The sequence below is a fragment of the Delphinapterus leucas genome, chromosome 7 (assembly GCF_059928025.1).
Source record: "Delphinapterus leucas isolate spDelLeu-1000000601 "Yukka" chromosome 7, BTC_Dleu_Yukka2, whole genome shotgun sequence".
In the NCBI taxonomy this organism is placed as follows: Eukaryota; Metazoa; Chordata; class Mammalia; order Artiodactyla; family Monodontidae; genus Delphinapterus; species Delphinapterus leucas.
The window spans coordinates 77857305-77878075 of record NC_143135.1 but is presented as its reverse complement, the minus strand read 5'-3'; the positions used below and the strand labels follow the sequence as shown (position 1 = coordinate 77878075).

General features: G+C 37.5%; 1 protein-coding gene across 2 annotated transcripts in view; it reads left to right on the top strand.

Annotated features, from left to right (window-relative positions):
* The window catches only part of TMEM123 (transmembrane protein 123), a 72420-nt gene that overhangs the window by 1212 nt on the left and 50437 nt on the right, over positions 1–20771 (top strand). For both annotated transcript variants that reach the window (XM_089915456.1, XM_022562044.3), the window contains exon 2: positions 3416–3472. In XM_089915456.1, coding sequence (XP_089771582.1) covers positions 3416–3472 — 57 coding nt within the window. The remainder of the gene's footprint in view (positions 1–3415; positions 3473–20771) is intronic.

The window sequence follows — 20771 nt, the reverse complement described above, 5'->3', positions numbered from 1 at the left end:
GGGAAGTGGAGGTGTCCCTTTAGGCCCTTGGCCCTTTGGGGACTTTTTGGATAAAGTCCTGAAAACTGATTTGCTGTGTAAATTCTGTTTTCTCTTTGTCAGCTCTTATAGAGGTCAGGTCACTGATTAATGGTCAGTAAACTAGAAAAAGTTAGTTTACATGACCCAAGTTTTTCCTGGTTTTAAATTCTATCCACTGTATATTACATTAGTTTTATCCAGCAGTTTGCAAAACCAGAGGGTTCAGGCACAACACCTGCTTTTGCCAGAATAATCTGGGTGACTTAGACAATAACAGTTTTTGTTTGTTTTGCTGAATTTTTTTGTTTGCTGAATTGCACATGTGACAGACTGGCTTTGTAGAGCTAATTTTGAGATCATTTCAGGAAAGAATGATCAGTAAAATCATGTCCGTCATAGTTTCAATATTATGAGGTATTTTATTGTAAAAGTGAACTATCTGGAATTAAACAGTATATTTTGCTGCTAATTTTATGCCAATATTTATGTGAGTTGCTTTCCATTTTTTTATTTGTTACTTTGTGAAAGGATACCTGCTTATTGTTTCTCTAAAGAATTACTGAGTAGAGAAACTGAGTGTGCTTGCTTTTCTTTTGCCCTCATAACAGATTTTTTTTGCCCTGTTTTAGTACTCACTGTTTGTTCTGTTTGTTACTTGATGTCTCACTAGACGTTAATGCTATTTGGGAAACTTGGAATGCTCGACTATATAAAAGCCTTGATTTCATGAGCTAGTATAACCAATGTGAGCTGGAATCCATTTCTGCAGACTATAAGGTCACCTTGAAACTAGAGTAAAGGAAGGTTCTGTAGAGGATGTCTCAAAAGAGCAAGTAAATGTTGTCCTAGTCTTTATATGCAGTGTGTAATCTGTATAAAGTGTCATTATGAAGTACAGTGATTTTTGTCATACTAGAGCTTATATAGCTAATTTTTACTAGACACTTTTCCTGTGCTCCTCACACTATGCTAATTGAGGTCCATACTTCCTCCCATTGGATCCTCGCAGTATTATCCCCATTTTATAAATGAGGAAACTGAGGCTTAGAAGTTACCTAATTTATTCAAAGTGAAACAACTAATACATGTTTGATTTCAGAGGCCAGAATCTAAACTCTCAATTAACCATTTTGCCGCTAAGCTACAGTAGGTGATGTTGGCTCTTCAAGTAGATAATACTTTTATCCACAATACTGACATTGCCCAGAATATTGTGGGAGAAGATAAAAACATTATTGAAATTCTTCTTTTAAAATATCCTTCACAGTCTGCTGCATAGTTTCATAAATATCTTCAGTTGAAGGAGGAGGGATACTATGAACAAGTTAGCAAGCCAGCAGACGGGATAGATTGTGGTAGTGCAATGAAAGACATAAGGGTGGGGGGAGGCTATTAATCAGGACTTTTGGTGGCAAGTGACAGAAACCCACCTTAAACAGCCTTAGGGGAAAGGAAGGACTTTATTGACCCTTAAATGGAAAAGTCCAAGGATTAAGGTGGCTCCAGAAATGCTGTATTAAAGAGTTCAGATAGGTTGCTAAGAGATGGCCATTTCCGACTCTCTAGATTACATCTATCAAACCATAGGCAAGCCCTAGTTAAAGTGTTCTTAGCCTGCAGGGGGAATCCAAATAACCCGGACTTTCTAAAGTGATTCTCAGGCTTCAAAAGCCACCATAATGGGTAGCCAATTAGGATATGAAATTAATCTTTAATGAGCCTATGCCACTTCACGAACTTAACTTTCTTTTCTTCTATTTAGTGCAATATTCTATTTTAATACTTGGTCGTTTTGTCAGGTAAAGCATCAGCCTCCTTGTTCTTAGATTGTCCATGACATTCTTTATCTCTTAGGACACAGAAACAGTGCCTGACCATAGTAGGTACTTCATAAGTATTTTTTGAAAAGAGGAGAAAAGGTCCTAAAGCTAGAAAGAGCTTAGAAAGAACGCTGCTTCTGCCTTCTTCCTCACGCAAAAAAAAAAAAAAAAAAAAAAATGGGTTGCCAGGAAATCATCCCTCATAAGAGTGACAACAGTAGGTAGACAAAAAACAGGAGGCTCTCGTAGCAGTCTAGGCAAAAGATGAAGGCACGTGGTAATGGAGATAAGTAGATAGAGTCTAGATCTTTTTGGGGGGGTAGAACTGAAATCATTTGCTAATGGATTGCATGGTGGAGTGAGGAAGAAGGAAGAATCAAAAGATGACCTCTTGGTTTTAGGATTGAACAACTGGTAATGCAACAACTGGGAACACTGGGGCAGAAGCAGGTTTATAGCAGAAAATCAACGGTTCCGTTTTGGCATTCACAGGTACAGGCTTTGGAATCAAACAGCCTGGTCCAAATCCAGACTCTGCCACTTACTGGCTGGGTGGCCTCCTCTGGGTCTCAGTTCTGTCACTGCACAACAGTGTTCCTGTCACAGAATTGTTGGGAGGGTTAGATGAGCTAATGCAAGTTACATGCTCCCCATGAGGCCTGGCATGTAGTAAGCCCTTAATAATGTTGGCAGTTATTTGCTACCTGCTGCTAAATACATCTGTACAGTCTACTGACCTTGATCTTTTTCAAGTTTAATCTTCACACTATATCCTTTTGTGATAAATGGATTATGGTTCCAGCAAGAGGAAGAAACGCACAGTAAAGATAGCTCCTTCAAAGTTGTCATTGCTTACTTTCTTTGTACTTTGAAGGGTTTTTGGGTAGGGGAAAACTATCTTTGTGAAAAGTACACAATAATAAACTTACTTGCCTCCCATGTAGTATATGTGTCAATCTTCCATTATACAAAGACCAAAGATGAATAATCCACTCTGAAAAGTTGCTTAACTGGGGCATAGAATTCTTCCAAACTTTTTCCAAAATTTAAGGTACTAGCTAAAAATTCAAAGAATTATACTGAGAAGGCTTGCAATTTTAAATGAAAACCCTAACCCACTTCATCTTCTCTCCATTGTATGCAGTTAGGCATGTTGGTGGTACAAGACCTAGGAGCACCCATTAATAGTAAGGGCCCCTCCCAGGATGGTCCACTCTACTCAGAAGAGCAGAGTTGTCAGTAGCAAAAATTCCTTACCAACCACTGTGTCCTCACGTGGGTGAATGAACTTTGGCAAACTATTGTATCATTGGCTGGCACATAGTAAGTACTATATAAGTGTTACATTAGCCATATGTTTTCTGTCTTGAAAAATCCAATAATACAGTCCCAGATTTACTGACAGTTTCAAGGTATATTTCATAGCAACAGTGGCAAAAGTAGAACTTCCTGTGGAATAATCTACCCTTCCTCCACACCACCACCACCCCAGAGACAGAAAGAAACATATTGCCAGTGTTCTTAGTTAAATATTAAATGTCCTTTCATCACAGGATATTTCTTTGTTTTTATAGGATCTCCAGGTAAGAAGAATCCTATGTCTGTGGAAGACTCCAATGATAACCCAATAGGTGAGTTTAAAAAGGTCCGGAAACAGATTATCTGTCTAGGATACATAAAGTAATATCAGCTAGTCAAGTACATGTAAGCTGGTACACTGACCTGTCTTAACCATGATTTGTTCATTCGTGAATCCCTAAAGCCTACCATCAAGGGCTGCCCTTAGTGGACATCAGTAAATGATAGTTCACTGGATTAATAGTCTTTCTCAGTTTAGCAAAGATGTGAATAAATTCTGAAACTAAAAGCATACTGGAATTTATTACTGAGTTCTGAAGCACATTTTTAGGTATGACATTTTGCACTCTGCCTGTAGATATGAACTATGAATATGTAAGTCTGCTGATCTTGCCGGTAGAACAAGTCACGCTAAGCTGGTCAGCCACAGTAGCCTTAATTTGCCTTGGTGGACTCCAGGGAGACCCTACTTATATTTCACCCATCAGTTAGATTTCAACCCACCCTCTTGCTTCCCTATTGAAACAATAGACGAGGCCCTTTTTGTTTGTTTGTTTTTGCTTTTTGGCTGCACTGGGTCTTCATTGCACCTCACGGGCTCCTGTCTAGTTGCAGCACATGGGTTGCCCCACAGCATGTGGGATCTTAGTTCCCCAGCCAGGGATCAAACCCGCGTTCCCTGCATTGGAAGGCGGATTCTTAACCACTGGACCCCCAGGGAAGTCCCAAAAAGATGCTCAAGCACTTTTCTTGTGCTTTTAGTTTGGGACAAATGGATTTCTTTCTTGATTTTCTGAGTTCATTAGCATGGAAAGATAGGAACCAGGCTGATGTTATAAATAGTGAACCATCAAGGCATGTTTCTTGTAAGCAGTATTTAGTTTATCTTCTTACTGTCCTTGTTATTAAGAGTTGACAGAGGTAGAAACTAGAAAAAGGTACACAAATCCTATCACTGGACCCATTTTCTCTACTTTTATTCAACAAATATTTATTGAGTGCCTCTAATGTAAGGACACATTACAAAATGGACCAAGCCCTTACTTCTTGGAGTTTTTGTTTGTTTTTTGTTTTATTTCATTGTAGAAAAATACACATAACGTAAAATTCACAATGTTAGCCATTTTTAAGTGTACAGCCCAGTGGCATTAAATACATTCACATTGTTGTGCAATGTCATGGAGTTTTTTATTAATTAATTTTTTTAGTGAAATATAGTTGATTTACAATGTTCTGTGAATTTCTGCTGTACAGCAGAGTGATTCAGTTATACATATATATACATTCTTTTTTATATTCTTTTCCATTATGGTTTATTCCAGAATATTGAATATAGTTCCCTGTACTATATAGTAGGGCCTTGTTGCTTATCCATTCTGTATGTAATAGTTTGCATCTGCTATGAACATAGGGATGCATGTGTCTTTTTGAATTATACTTTTGTCCAGATATGTGCCCAGGAGTGGGATTGCTGGATCACATGGTAATTCTATTTTTAGTTTTCTGAGGAACCTCCATACAGTTTTCCATAGTGGCTGCACCAACTTACATTCCTACCAACAGTGTAGGAGGGTTCCCTTTTCTCCACACCCTCTCCAGAATTTGTTATTTGTAGACTGTTTAATGATGGCCATTCTGACTGGTGTGAGGTGGTACCTCATTGTAGTTTTGATTTGCATTTTTCTAATAATTAGAGATGTTGAGCATCTTTTCATGTGCTATTGTCCATCTGTATGTCTTCTTTAGAGAAATGCCTCTTTAGGTCTTCAACTGGGTCGTCTGCTTTTTTGTTGTTGGGTTTTGTGAGCTGTTTGTATATTTTGGAAATTAAGCCGTTGTTGGTCACATCTTTTGCAAATATTTTCTCCCGTTCTATATATTGTTTTTTTCTTTTTTTTATGGTTTCCTTTGCAGTGAAAAAGCTTGTAAATTTGATTTGGTCCCATTTTTTAATTTTTGTTTTTATTTCTATTGCCTTGGGAGACTAACCTAAGAAAACATTGGTATGATTTATGTCAGAAATGTTTTGCCTATGATCTCTTCTAGGAGTTTTATGGTGTCATGTCTTATATCTAAGTCTTTAAGCCATTTTGAGTTTACTTTTGTGCATGGCGTGAGGGTGTGTTTTAACTTCATTGATTTACATACAGCTGTCCAACTTTCCCAGCAACACTTGCTGAAAAGACTTTCTCCCATTTTATATTCTTGCCTCCTTTGTTGAAGATTAATTGACTGTAAGGGTGTGGATTTATTTCTGGGCTCTCTATTTTGTTCCGTTGATCACTATGTCTGTTTTTGTGCCAATACCATGCTGATTTGATTACTGTACCCTTGTAGTATTGTCTGGGAGGGTTGTACCTCCTGCTTTGTTCTTTTTTCTCAGGATTGCTTTGGCAATTCTGGGTCTTTTATGTTCTGTATAAATTTTAAGATTATTTATTCTAGTTCTGTGAAAAATGTCATGGGTAATTTGATAGGGATCGCATTAAATCTGTAGATTGCTTTGGGTAGTAGAGCATGGGATATCTTTCCATTTCTTTGAATCATCTTTAACTTCCTTTATTAATGTTTTATAGTTCTCAGCATATAGGTCTTTCAGCTCCTTGGTCAGGTTTATTCCTAAGTTTTGGGGGGTTTTTTTGGTGTGATTTTAAAAAGTAATTTTTTTTACATTCCCTTTCTGCTATTTCATTGTTAGTGTAAAGAAATGCAAGTGATTTCTGTATGTTAATCTTGTATCCTGCTACCTTGTTGAATTTATTTATCAGTTCTAATAGTTTTTGTGTGGCGTCATCAGGGTTTTCTATATATAGTACCATGTCATCTGTATATAGTGACAATTTTACCTCTTCCCTTCCAATTTGGATACCTTTTATTTCTTTTTCTTGTCTGATTGCTGTGGCTAGAACTTTTAGTACTGTTTTGAATAGAAGTGGTGAGAGTGGGCATCCTTGTCTTGTTCAAGAATTTAGCAGGGCTTTCAGCTTTTCACCATTAAGTATTATATTGGTTGTGGGTTTGTCAAAAGTGGCTTTTATTATATTGAGATATGTTCCCTCTATACCCATTTTGGTAGAGTTTTTATCATGAATGAATGTTGAATTTTGTCAAATGCTTTTTCTTTGTCTATTGAGATTATCATGTGGTTTTTGTATTTTCTTTTGTTGATGTGGTGTATCACATTGATAGATTTCCGTGTGTTGAACCTTCCTTGTGAACCTAGGATGTATCCCACTTGGTCACAGTATATGATCTTTTTTATGTGTTGTTGGATTCAGTTTGCTAGTATTTTGTTGAGAACTTTTGCATCTACGTTCGTCAAAGATATTGGCCTGTACTTTTCTTTTTTAGTGGTATCTTTGTCTGGTTTTAGTATCAGCGTGATGCTGGCTTTGTAGAATGTCTTTGGGAGTGTTGCCTCAACAGTCTTTTGGAAGAGTTTGAGAAGGATCAGTAAAATTTCTTCTATGTGTGTTTGGTAGAATTCGCCTGTGAAGCCATCTGGTCCTGGACTTTTGTTTGTAGGGAGTTCTTTTTTTTATTACAGGTTCTATTTCACTTCTAGTGGTTGCTTTGTTCAAATTATCTATTTCTTTTTGATTCATTTGTGGTGGGCTGTATGCTTCTAGAAAGTTGTCTGTTTCTTCTAGTTTGTCAAATTTGTTGTCATATAATTGTTCATAGTATTCTCTTATGGTTTTTTGCATGTCTGTGGTATCAGTTGATATTTATCCTTTTTCATTTCTTATTTTATTTGGGTTCTGTCTTTTCTTCTAGGTCCTGGTTTTATTGATTTTTTTCTATTTTTTTTACCTCAATTTTATTTACCTCCTCTCTGAGCTTTATTATTTCCTTCCTTCTGCTGACTTTAGGTTTTGTTTGTTCTTCTTTTTTTTGATTCTTTTAGGTGATAGGTTAGGTTATTTTTTGAGATATTTTTCTTGTTTCTTGAGGAAGGCCTGTATCGCTATGAACTTCCCTCTTAAGAACTGCTTTTGCTGCATCCCATAGATTCTGTATGGTTGTGTTTTCATTGTCACTTGTCTTAAACTATTTTTTAATTTCCTTTGTGATTTCCACATTGACCCATTGGTTTCTTAGTAGCATTTTGTTTAGTTTCCATGTAATCGTTTTTTTTTTTCATATATCTTTTCTTGTGGTTGATTTCTAGTTTCATGTTGTTGTGGTCAGAGAAGATGCTTGAAATAATTTCTGTACTCTTAATTTGTTGACGTTTGTTTTGTGCTCTAGTATGTGGTCAATCCTAGAGAATGTTCCATGTGAACTTGAAAACAATGTGTATTCTGGGTTTTTTGGATGTAATGTCCTGAAAATATCAATTAAGTCTAACTGCTCTATTGTATCCTTTGGATCTTTGTTGCCTTATTGATTTTCTGTCTAGAAGATCTGTCCATTGATGTGAGTAGGGTGTTAAAATCTCCTACTATTATTGTATTTCCATCTGTTTCTCCCTTTATGTCTGTTAGTATTTGTTTCACGTATTTGGGTGCTCCTATTTTAGGTACATACATGTTGACAAGTGTAAAAATCCTCTTCTTGTGTTTGTCATGGATTTTTATTGTTGTGGGTTTCCTAATGCTCCATGTAGTTCATATTCTCACTTGCCTCTGGGCTTGCTTTTTATTATTTCTGCTGTACATAGTCAGAATATACTTTTATTCTAGTTACAGTAATTCTACAGAAAAATTTTCAATTGGAAAAAAATGACTAGATAGATTACCCTAAATGTACTTGTGATTATTATTGGGCAGTTGTGGGAATGGTTTTTTGTTTTTAAATACTTTACTCAGTTGTTTGGTGTCTTTTCCTATTGGACTTTTTTTCTCATTTTAAAAAATTCAATTTATTTAAACAGACTAAAAATAAAGCACAGTTCACTCTTTACTCTCATGGCCCCATCCTCAGCCTCTGGCAGCCACTGATTTGTTCTCTGTATCTATGGGCTTGTTTTGTTTATTTTTTGAATTCCACATAATAAGCGATATTATACAGTATTTGTCTTTCTCTGTCTGACTTATTTCACTTAGCATAATACCCTCACAGTCCATCCATATTTGTCACAAATGGCAAGATTTTCCTTCTTTTATATGGCTGAATAATAATCCATTGTGTGTATATACCACAATTTCTTTATCCATTCACCTATCGATAGACACTTAGATTGTTTCATATCTTGGCTATTGTAAGTAATGCGAAATGAACATGGGGGTTTGCATATCTATTTGAGTTATTGTTTCTGTTTACGTCAGATAAATACCGAGAAGTGGTAACTGAATCATACGATAGTTCTATTTTTAATTTTTTGAGGAATCTCCATACTGTTTTCCATAGTGGTTGCATCAATTTATGTTGCCACCAACAGTGCATAAGGGTTCCCTTTTGTCCATATCCTTCACAACAGTAGTTATTTCTCATCTTTTTGATAATAGCCATTCTAACAGGTATGATGCAATATCTCATTATGGTTTTGACTTGCATTTCCCTGATGATTAATGAAGTAGAGTATCTTTCCATGTACCTGTAGGCCATCTTTATGTCTTCCTTGAGAAAATGTTTATTTAGATCTGCCAATTTTTAATTTGATGTTGAGTTTTATGAGCTCTTTATGTATTTTGGACATTAACCCCTTATTGGATATATCATTTGCAAATATTTCCTCCCATTCAATAGGTTGCCGTTTCATTTTGCTGATGGTTTCCTTTGCTATGCAGAAGCTTTTTAGTTTGATGCAGTCCCATTTCTTTATTTTTGCTTTTGTTGCTTTTGGTGTCAGATTCAAAAAAAGTCATTACCGGGCTTCCCTGGTGGCGCAGTGGTTGAGAGTCCACCTGCCGATGCAGGGGACATGGGTTCGTGCCCCGGTCTGGGAGGATCCCACATGCCGCGGAGCGGCTAGGCCCGTGAGCCATGGCTGCTGAGCCTGCATGTCTGGAGCCCGTGCTCCACAATGGGAGAGGCCACAACAGTGAGAGGCCTGCGTACCACAAAAAAAAAAAAAAAAAAAGTCATTACCATGCCAACATCACTGTCAAGGAGCTTACCACCTATGTTTTGTTCTGGTAGTTTTATGGTTTCAGGTCTTTTGTTCAAGTCTTTACCATTTTGATTTTATTTTTGTGTATGGTGTGTCAACCTTAAAAACTAAATAGCCAGTTATTTTACCAGCAAAATGAGTTCATTTGGGAACAGCAGACTAATTGTAATTCAGGACAAGCAAAATATGGTGAATCATAGGCAAGTCTGGAGAACAAAGGAGAGAAGCGTGCTTTTATAGAGGAAGGGAGGAAGTTAGGGGGGGCCTGCTTCAAACAGAAGTTCGCTGGAGCAGAGCAGGAGTGCAGGGTAATAGCAGCTTCTCATTGGCTGAATGTGGTAGTTTCTCATGGGCTGGGCTGTTGCTGGGCAAGGAGAAAGTCTTTCTTCCTTCTTCTGCGGCATGTAAAGTAAGCTTCTTCCTGCTGGGTCTGCAACTGGCAGTGAGAGGTAGTGTATGAGAGCTCTCCCTTCAGGGATTCTCAACTCCATTTTTAAGTAAGAGTTCCTTTATTTTCACATTTCCCCCTGTTGATTAGTATCTTTCCTCAGAAGCATCACTGATCAAGAGTCAGGTTTTGGTGATTCTGTTCCTTGGTTTGAGGAAGGTCCTTTCCTGGTTGTCATATCCCACGTTGGAGGGAAAATGCACAAATTGGAAACTGTTGAAGCTACATTTGAGTAACAGGGAAAGGTAGGAGGGAGAACTCTCAGACACTTCTCATCTAAAGTTTATATCTTATCAAGGTCATAGCATTTGGAGATCATCTCAGAGTATTGAGTTAGCATTTTCTCTATTTGATGCAAAGCCTCTGCAGAGATTTGACAGGCAACCACTACAAAGTTGAAAAATAATTATGTAAAACAAAAGTAACAGGACAAATCCAAGTTATTTGATGATTCTAAACCATAACCCTAGACCCCAAGGTAGCCAGCTGAACAAATCAAAGGACCATGGAGAGAGTCAGGTGAAATTCCTTGTAACCAGTACACTTGCTCCCTGATCTTGTACAATTGAATTTCTGTCTTCCCAGAGACATTAACCCATATGTAACAGGGGGTATTTGCTATTATACAAATGCCTCCTTGCTCAGCAAGTAGATAAACAAAGGCTATATTATTGTCCAAAACTACCTTAGCCAACGAGTCATGTAATTATTGTTAGGCAGCTACTGCCTCGGCTGTGGAGTTGGCTAGCTCTTCTGATGTTAGGGAAAGATTTTTGAGTATGCATTCCCTGGTTCTTACCCCAACCCATGGGAGAAGGGCTCTCCCTGTGGAGGCAAACCCAGAGTCATGTGTGCTTCCTGGAAGTTCCTGTTTAAGGCAGCCATGGAGGTTTAATGGGGAGAACAAATGGGAGGCTTCTGATTTGTTACAAATGTTGACAGTTAAATGTCCCAATAAGCATTGGCCTCCAGTTCACCATCTATCTAAACATTCATATACCCATGAGAAATGTCATCCACTGCAGAAAAAGATAAAACCAGGTGGAGCAGAGAACTCCATCTAAGGTCTGGTTCTTCATTAGCTAGAATTTCCTGATTGACCTTTTCAAGCCAAGGGTCAGAGGAATTGGGATGACATTCTGTAAGGTACTGTCCTAGCCTAAAGGGGTCTATTCTAAAAGCCTTGCAAAGAGAAGTTTGCCTGCTTGTATTTCCCTTGGGTGTAGGAAAACAGATGGTATTTTAATAAGGAAAAGGGTGTGGGAGAGTTAAGGTCATACAGTTGGTGGAGGTTTTTTATTGAACTAGTATTGTTATGGTTGGAGAAAGATTGAAACAAGGCATGGGAACACCTGCATGTAACAGCCTAACCAAATAGGTAACACCTGTAGGCTTGTAGGTATAATTGACAGTGGCATTTGGGACTAATGAGAAATCAGTTACAGGTAAAAACGATGGATCTCCAACATCATGAACAGGTTGGAGTATCTAGTGACAGATCCAGCAGTCAGAGAGGTTTCCCCTTTTGCAATACATTGGGAAATGCAGATAAGAGAATTGTCTTTTCAAGAAAGAAGGGGAGAAAAAGGTGTATACCTGTACAGGCCTGGTTCAGTCATCTTGGAAGAGCTGTCTCTTTCAGGTGTCATCTGCTTCAATTCCTGTAAATCTTTATTTTCAGGTCACCAGTTGGTGTACCGGTCCAGTTAGTGTTTGATGCTTTCTTGAGATGTGATGTGTTAAATCCAAGAGTCTATTTTTTTGAAGTTTGGCAACACAAGGGTTGGTTAACAGTACCTGATAGAGGCCTTTCTAGTGGGGTTGAAAGGAGTCTTTCTAGAGATGTCTTTTCCAATAGATGAAACCTCCAGGCTGCAGTGTGTGTTGTTTGAGGCCTTCATCTCCCAGGAGTGCACTATGAAAAGATTGCTCTACTAAAGTATGGTTATTTTTGTGACACACATTTTAGGATGCTAACTAGAATTATGACTGATAACATCATACCAGGACGTATCAGAATTTTATACAATTTCTAGAACATTTATGTTAATAACATTCACCCATGCAATATAACTTAAAAAGGTTTATTATCGTTTATTTGACAATGCTTCCCATGTAATTTAACATACCAAATAAGCCTAATTAGTTTAATATCTCTTTGTAAAGAGAGAGAACAAATCTTTTGAGATGTTGTAGGAGCTCTGGAAATGCCCAGGGTTACTTTCAGATCAAAAAGACATTATTTAGAATTTGATTTTTGGGAAGTTTGTCAAAATTATCAAAAGGTTTTGTACACTTGACTAAATGAAATCACAGATTATTATAAAGCAATACTTTATTATCTAAAAAGTTTACATAGTTCTGAGCAAAACTTAGTTCTTTTAAAATTGAGAAGACTCTGTTTTCCCAAGTAATCAAAGACCTGATTAAGATAACATGAAGCACAGGAAATAATTTTGATAAAACACAAAATCTTTGCTTTCTAGGCAGGTTACTTAAAAGATAAGAATAAACCTTTCACAGAATCTTATCAGGAGCAGATCAATAGTCCAAGCAAACTTTGTTCTTTTAGTAGATGAAAGAAAATTAAGTTCCAGTTTTACATAAGTACACTATTGATATTAAAGGTTATTTTTTGAAACCCTTAGAACAAAGTTGTTCAATCTTATCCAGCTTGATCACACATAATACTTCTTTCCCAAGATTCTCTTTCCACAAACCTCCTACAACTTTCTTAATATCCCTTCAGATTTTGTTCTGTGTTTTTTCCTCTTTCCCTTTCTGAAATAACAAGCCTCACTTTAGGACAAATTACTTTCTTTTCTCTCAACAAAAACACATCTCTCATACCTTCTTTTACCAAAAACGCACATCCTAGTTTTCTTGCATATGGAGATGTTTCCCTTATTATTTCTAGTAGCTTTAATTATGTTGAAGCATTAAAATTCTTAACACTAAGTAACCTTAGTTTCTAGTGAAAGTAAGAAAAAGAACTGTGAACTGTTAGGCCAGCATTCTTTAGATTGGTCAGTTTATGGAGATATTTCATAATTTCTAGAAACATATGCTTTCTCATAGTACAGTTTTTTAGCATGGCACAAAACATGTTTAGTAAGAGAACTTAATATCTTTAGTGACTCTATAAAAGAAAGCCCAAAGTGGATAAACCTGGGTTCAGTATTTAGTGTTTCAGTGTTGTATCTTATTTGGAAATGATTCAGGTATTCAATGAATTTAACTTAACTCATTATTTAACTGAACTTAGCAAAACTTTAAGGTTCCAGATTACCAAAAGATTTGGGGAACTATTTTAAAAGTTTACCCAAAAACTTTGTATTCTGTGTACACCTATTTACTTGCTTTTAACAATTATATTTAGATTAATTATGACAATCTGATCATACTAAGTTATTTTTCTTGCTGAATGATCATTAAAGATCAATTCAGTACTTTGAGAACAGCTTCAGAGTCAGTGAGATGATTTCAAATACCCCTTCTAGCACAGGGAAATTTATTCTGAGGGGAAAAAAAGCATTGCCTCAAAATATTTTTCTGAAGAAACCAGATAATACAAATATTATTAAAATGTTTTGTTCATTGTGTAACATTTTCCATCACTGTTTTATTCCTCTTATATCCTCTATTTTCTCTTTTGTAGTAACACACTTCTAATCATTGAAAGGTTGTCTTTTGGACGTACCATTTGCCAATTTATTGGATGCAATTTAGCACAGTTTATTTGGCACCAATCCCAAAAGGAGAACAACGTCTTTGGGGAATCCTGTATGATGTGTATTCCAGGAATGTGCTGTTGGGAAAAGTGGGGACAGCCAGCAATACTACAGCATCGGTGCCTATCACTTTTGTAGGACTCACCACATTGGATTCAACAAATCCAATTTTTCTCTATTTTGTTTGTTTTTTTGGTCTCTGTCTAAGTTCTATGAGTGGTATCTATGATTTATTCATCCTGGCACCTAACACTATGCCTGGTACATATAGTAGGTATGCACACATGTTGGTTGAACTGACTGTGGAACCAAGTACATATTTTGTAGTTGCTGATTTACCTTATCAAAGAACCATTATATATGTTTTTCAGACAAGACTGGTCCATGCCCCAATCTTATCCATTATCGTAGCTGGATTTTTTTTTGTTTGTTTATAGAGTAAGGTAGATACTGGAGGTCAAAGAAACAGGAATTAAGGTTACTTTCTAACTGTACCACCGAATTATATGTAACAGTTCTGTTTTTTTAATATGCTCTAATCATTATTTGAAGACAGACATACTTTTGACATTCTTTTGTGCAGGGACTTGTTTGATGATTTATAAGCTTATAGAGAAAATAATTTCCCCCATTTCATGTACAGTCAGGGGCTTATAATTTAGGGTCTGTGGATGGATGGGTTTATTCTTCATGGTGCAAGGAAGGCACATGTCCAGATTATTTTTCATAAAAGGGGTTTGGGCAAGGATACAAGGAGATGTAACATGGTGTAGAATGGACAGTAGATCTCAGAACAACAGCTCAGTATCATTCAGGATACAGCCTTCTCCTCAATCAGTTAGCATCAGTGCTTTCCCCAAAAAGGGAATCTCAGAGGTTAAGGGTATCACTGTCCAGTCTGAAGCGCTTTTCTTGGGCATAATTTTACAAAACCAGATTCAAAGCAGTTGATCTTCCTTAACGTTCTATCCATACACAATTGCCTTTGGCTTGGTAACCCATCCTTGGTACAGTCACTTGGGCCACTCTAGTAGGGCTGGCTTTATCCACAGACCTGGCAGGACCATAGCAATTTTGAACAGATGGACCTGATTTGGAGGTTAGATTTCTGCAGAAGAGGGCAGCGGAAATTTGGGAACAGCTTACTCAAGTAATTATTCCAGTTTTTACCCCCAATGGAAACACTAAAAGTCTTACTGAAGTGGAAAGAATTTTACTTCAGGTATATAATCCCATATTCCTTACTACCTTCTTTTATTCACTTTGGGTAAAATGTTTTATGTGTGAAAGAAACATTAGATGGAAACTTCCTGTTAGGTTGTAAGCTGCTATAAGACAGGAGCCAGTTGGCCTGACAGGTTGCTTCAGATGCAAATGGTGTTAGATAGACAGACAGACAGACAGACGTGTAGGTATAGATATTGATACTTGTGTCTAACTAGAGAGTTGATGTAGGAAAGAATTTCCCTGACCACTCTGAAGGATTAATTCGTACTTAAGGAACTGCTTCTACTCCTCAAAGACTGTTTAGTGTGTTCAACTCATGTTTTTGAGATTGCATTTGAAAATTGCTGGTAATTTTTAACAGCATCGGGTTTTGTCTCAAGGAATGTAGAGTGGGAAATCATGCAATATTATGTTCAGTTATATAGTGAACAGATGTTTGTTTTGAATGCCCACTTTACTATTCACTGTTTTAGGCACAAGGCATACAGTGATAAATAAGACAGATTAGTCCCTGCTCTCAAAAAGTTTATAATCAGGAGGGGAGATACAGACTATAAGGAGATAAACAACTAAAGAAGAGGATTTCAGATCGTGATTTTTAGAAATAAACAAGATGATATAAATATGTAAATACATAAACAGGGTGATGTGGTAGAGAATGACTGAGGAAGGGCTGCTTCAGACTGGATGGTCAGGGAGGACCTCTCTGAGATGGGGTCATCTGAGCTGAGCCCTGACTAACAGGGAGGAGCCAGCCCTGCATATACCAGGGAGAGAGCACTGCAGGCAGAAGGAATAAATGGTGCAGGTGTGAAACAGGAGTGAGCCTCTTGTGTCCAAAGAGCACAGGCAGGTCATGTGGCTGCCTGCAGGTCATGTGGCATGCAGCTGTGGGTGTACACTGCAGTTATGTTATCACATATAGGAAATTCTGAAGTGGAAATACAGTATTTAAGATGTAAGAGTTATATTTTGAAACATCAAAAGCAAAGCAGGCTCCAGAAGAGGAGGCCGAGGGATGTGGATTCTGCCGACTTCATTAATTTTTCTGGGTCTTTTTTTTTTTTGCTGGGAGGTGGGTGTTATTTCTTCAAGCATTAAAATGCTACAGTGATTCTAAACCACTATGCACCTTCATACTGTGCACTCAAGACAGCAGGTGTAATAATAAATTGGAATTGTTCTGGTGTTTTCTTTCCTGAAGCGTGCCTCTATCCTGAAGTTACAATTAGGAGCCAAATGAAATGCTTCCAATTCAGATGAAGAACCGCTGCTTGCACCTTATTGTGATGTGAACATCTAAGGGAATATCTAACGTTTAAATCATTTTAAGGGTTAGAGATTATGGGGCTGAGTAACCAGCCTGCTGTATGAGTTCTGGGAAAACCCAGGAAATTGTGAATGTTAGCTTCAGTTCGTGGGGTCAGCGGGAGGGGGGAAGGTCATGATGAACGGGGGTTAGGAGAGAGAAACAGTGCTGATGCACATGCACTGAGAAAAGTTTGAGCAATTTTTTATGCTTTTGTTCCTTTTGAAAAGCCAGAAAAACAAAAGATGGTGTAGAAGATAAACATAGGTCCTCTCTCCCTGCAAAAGTAGGCTTAGGGCAGAAAAGCCATCCATCAGACCCTCGGTTCCTGTTGTCTTTCAGTATGCCCATGAAGGGGCTGCCACACATTGAGTGCCCCATGGGTCTCTGTTGAATGTGAATTCTAGTTTGAACAGGAAAATGGACTCAACTGGAATTGAATACACAGCACTTCTTTTTTATCTTTCTTTTTCATGGAAATCTGGTAGGCTTGCTCTGGACTCTCGTGACTTCTTTCAGACTAAGATTAGTGACTTACCTACCCAATTATGTGCAGTAATACATAGAGATTTCTCAAGAATAACTTCCCCAGATGCATAATGTTCCAAGGAAGAGACTTTGATGTACTGATTATAGAGTTAAGCGGTAGTTGGTATCAGACATTCATCTTTTTGCTTGCAGTATCTTCTTTTTTTCCTTCATATTTTAATTTTGTTTACAACTTATTATACAATAGGAGTAATGCGTGTACATAATTTAAAAGTTCAAACAGTACTTGAAAATATGAAATACATAATACCAATCTTCTTTTCTCTGTGGAGTCCCACTCAGTCCTTTTCCCAAATGTACTTCAACAGTCAAAAGCCAGATTCATTATCCACCCAAAGATCTGCCCTTGTATTTCGTATCTCACTTGAGGGACCAACCATTCATATCTAAAGCGAGAAATGGTTACCAGTTTTACATGTATCATTCCAAAAAACAAGTTAAGCATAATGCAAATCTAGCATATGTGTTTTTTACGAACGTGAATGGATACTGCTAAGCAGCACACTGTTCTCTACTCAGCTGGTCTCACTTATCCTCATCCTTCCTAATGGCTGTGTGGACTCCACGGTACAGATGCAGCATAAGTCATTCACCCAGGCCCCCAATGATGGATATTTAGGTTGTTTGCAGTCTCTGCTAACTTAAGCAGTGCTGCAGTGAGCATCCTTCCTATTCCATGCTGGTATACCTCTGCTAGGGCACCTGTGGTGTTCTTTTCTAGTGGTGGGATTGCTGAGTCAAATCATGCATGTATTTTAATTGGTGATATATTGCTAAATTTTCTTCCAAGAAAATTACACTAGTTTACTCCCACTGGCAGTAAAAGGTGCCTGCTTTCCACGCCTCGACAGCACTGGGTAATAGCAAACATTTTAATATTTGCCAGTCTGATACGTGATTAATAAAAAGTCTTATCGTTTGGAGTTACAGTCCTTTAAGTTTAGAATATTTTCATATTGGTTTTGGGGGGTTTTTTGGTTCTTTTTTTAAAAACAGCTTTACTGAGATATAATTCAGCCATTGCAGGTGTATAATTCAGTGGTTTTTAGTATATTCAGATAAGTGCAGCCATCACCACAGTTAATTTGAGAATATTTTCATCATCTCAGAAAAGAAATTCTGTGCCCTCTAGCCATCATCCCCTTATCCCCCATCTCACCCCGACCCCCAGCCCCAAGCAATCACTAATCTACTTCCTCTATAGATTTCCTTATTCTGGACTTTCATATGAATGGAATCATTGTAGTATGTGGTCTTTTGTGATTGGCTTCTTTCACTTAACATAATGTGTTCGAGATACATCCAAGTTGTAGCCCCTTTATGGCTGAATAATATTCCACTGTATGGATATACCATATGATGTTTATACATTCATCCATTGATGGACATTTAGGTTGTTTCCACCTTTGAACTACTATGAATAATGCTGCTGTAAACAGTTGTGTACACATTTTTGTGTGGATATATGTTCTTAGAAGCAGAATTGCTGGGTCATGTGGTAACACCATGCCCAATGAACTGCCAGGTTGTTTTCCAAAATGGCTGTACCATTTTACATTCCCACTAGCAGTGTATCCTGATTCTGATTTCTCCACACCCTTTCTAGCACTTTTAAACTTTTGATTCTAGCCATCCTAGTGGGTATGAAATAGTATCTCATTGATTTGCACTTCTTTGTTGACTAATGATGTTGAGCATCTTTCATGTATTTATTGGTTATTTGCATATCTTGCTTTGAGAAATAGCTATTTACGTATTTTTAAATTGAAGTATAGTTGATTTACAATGTGTTAACTACTGTTTATTAGTTTACTGTACAGCAAAGTGATTCAGTTATACATATATATATTATTTTTTAATATTCTTTTCCATTATGGTTTATCGTAGAATAATGAATACAGTTCTCTGTGCTATAGAGTAGGACCTTGTTGTTTATCTGTTCTGTATATAAAAAGCTTACATCTGCTAACCCCAACCTCCCACTCCAAAATATTTAAGTATTTTGCCCATGTTTAAATTAGGTTATTTGTTTTTTGTCTTTTTTTTTTTTCTTATCAGTTATCCATTTTATACATATTAGTGTATATATGTCAGTCCCAATCTCCCAAATCATCACACCACCACCCCCCGCTAGGGACTTTCCCCCCTTGGCGTCCATACGTTTGTTGTCTACATTTGTGTCTCTATTGCTGCCCTGCACACCAGTTCATCTATAGCATTTTTCTAGGTTCCACATATATGCATTAATATACGATATTTGTTTTTCTCTTTCTGACTTAGCTCACTCAGTATCACACTCTCTAGATGCATCCACGTCTCCACAAATGACCCAATTTTGTTCCTTTTTATGGCTGAGTAATACTCCATTGTGTATATGTACCACATCTTCTTTATCCTTTCATCTGTTGATGGACATTTAGGTTGCTTCCATCTCCTGGCTATTGTAAATAGTGCTGCAATGAACATAGGGGTGCATGTGTCTTTTTGAATTATGGTTTTCTCTAGATATATTCCCAGTAGAGGGATTGCTGGGTCATATGGTAATTCTATTTTTAGTTTTTTAAGGAACCTCCATACTGTTCTCCATAGTGGCTGTATCAATTTACATTCCCACCAACAGTGCAAGAGGGTTCCCTTTTCTCCACACCCTCTCCAGTGTTTGTTGTTTGTAGATTTTCTGATGATACCCATTCTAACTGGTGTGAGGTGATATCTCATTGTAGTTGTGACTTGCATTTCTCTAATAATTAGTGATGTTCAGCAGCTTTTCAGGTGCTTCTTGGCCATCTGTATGTCTTCTTTGGAGACATGTCTATTTAGGTCTTCTGCCCATTTTTTCATTGATTGTTTTTTTAATATTGAGCTACATGAGCTGTTTATATATTTGGGAGATTAATCCTTTGTCCGTTGATTCATTTGCAAATATTTTCTCCCATTCTGAGGGTTGTCTTTTTGTCCTGTTTATGGTTTCCTTTGCTGTGCAAAAGATTTTAAGTTTCATTACGTCCCATTTGTTTATTTTTGTTTTTATTTCCATTACTCTGGGAGGTGGGTCGAAAAAGATCTTGCTGTGATTTATGTCAAAGAGTGTTCTTCCTATGTTTTCCTCTAAGAGTTTTATAGTGTCTGGCCTTACATTTAGGTCTCTAATCCATTTTGAGTTTATTTTTGTGTATGGTGTTAGGGAGTGTTCTAATTTCATTCTTTTACATTTAGCTGTCCAGTTTTCCAGCAGCACTTATTGAAGAGACTGTCTTTTCTCCATTGTATATCCTTGCCTCCTTTGTCATAGATTAGTTGACCATAGGTGCGTGAGTTTATCTCTGGGCTTTCTGTCCTGTTCCATTGAGCTGTATTTCTGTTTTTGTGCCAGGACCATATTGTCTTGATTACTCTAGCTTTGTAGTATAGTGTGAAGTCCGGGAGCCTCATTCCTCCAGCTCTGTTTTTATCCCTCAAGACTGCTTGGGCTATTTAGGGTCTTTTGTGTCTCCAAACAAGTTTTAAGATTTTTTTGTTCTAGTTCTGTAAAAAATGCCATTGGTAATTTGATATGGATTGCACTGAATCTGTAGATTGCTTTGGGTAGTATAGTCATTTTCAAAATATTATTCTTCCAATCCAAGAACATGGTATATCTCTCCATCTGTTGGTATCATCTTTAATTTCTCTTTATTTTGCGGTATGCGGGCCTCTCACTGTTGTGGCCTCTCCCATTGTGGAGCACAGGCTCCAGACGTGCAGATTCAGCGGCCATGGCTCACGGGCCCAGCCGCTACGCGGCATGTGGGATCTTCCCGGACCGGGGCACAAACCCATGCCCCCTGCATCATCAGGCGGATGCCTAACCACTGCACCACCAGGGAAGCCCCATCTTTAATTTCTTTCATCAGTGTCTTATAGTGTTCTGCATACAGGTCTTTTGTCTCCCTAGGTAGGTTTATTCCTAGGTATTTTATGCTTTTCATTGCAGTGGTAAATGGGAGTGTTTCCTTAATTGCTCTTTCAGATTTTTCATCATTAGTGTATAGGA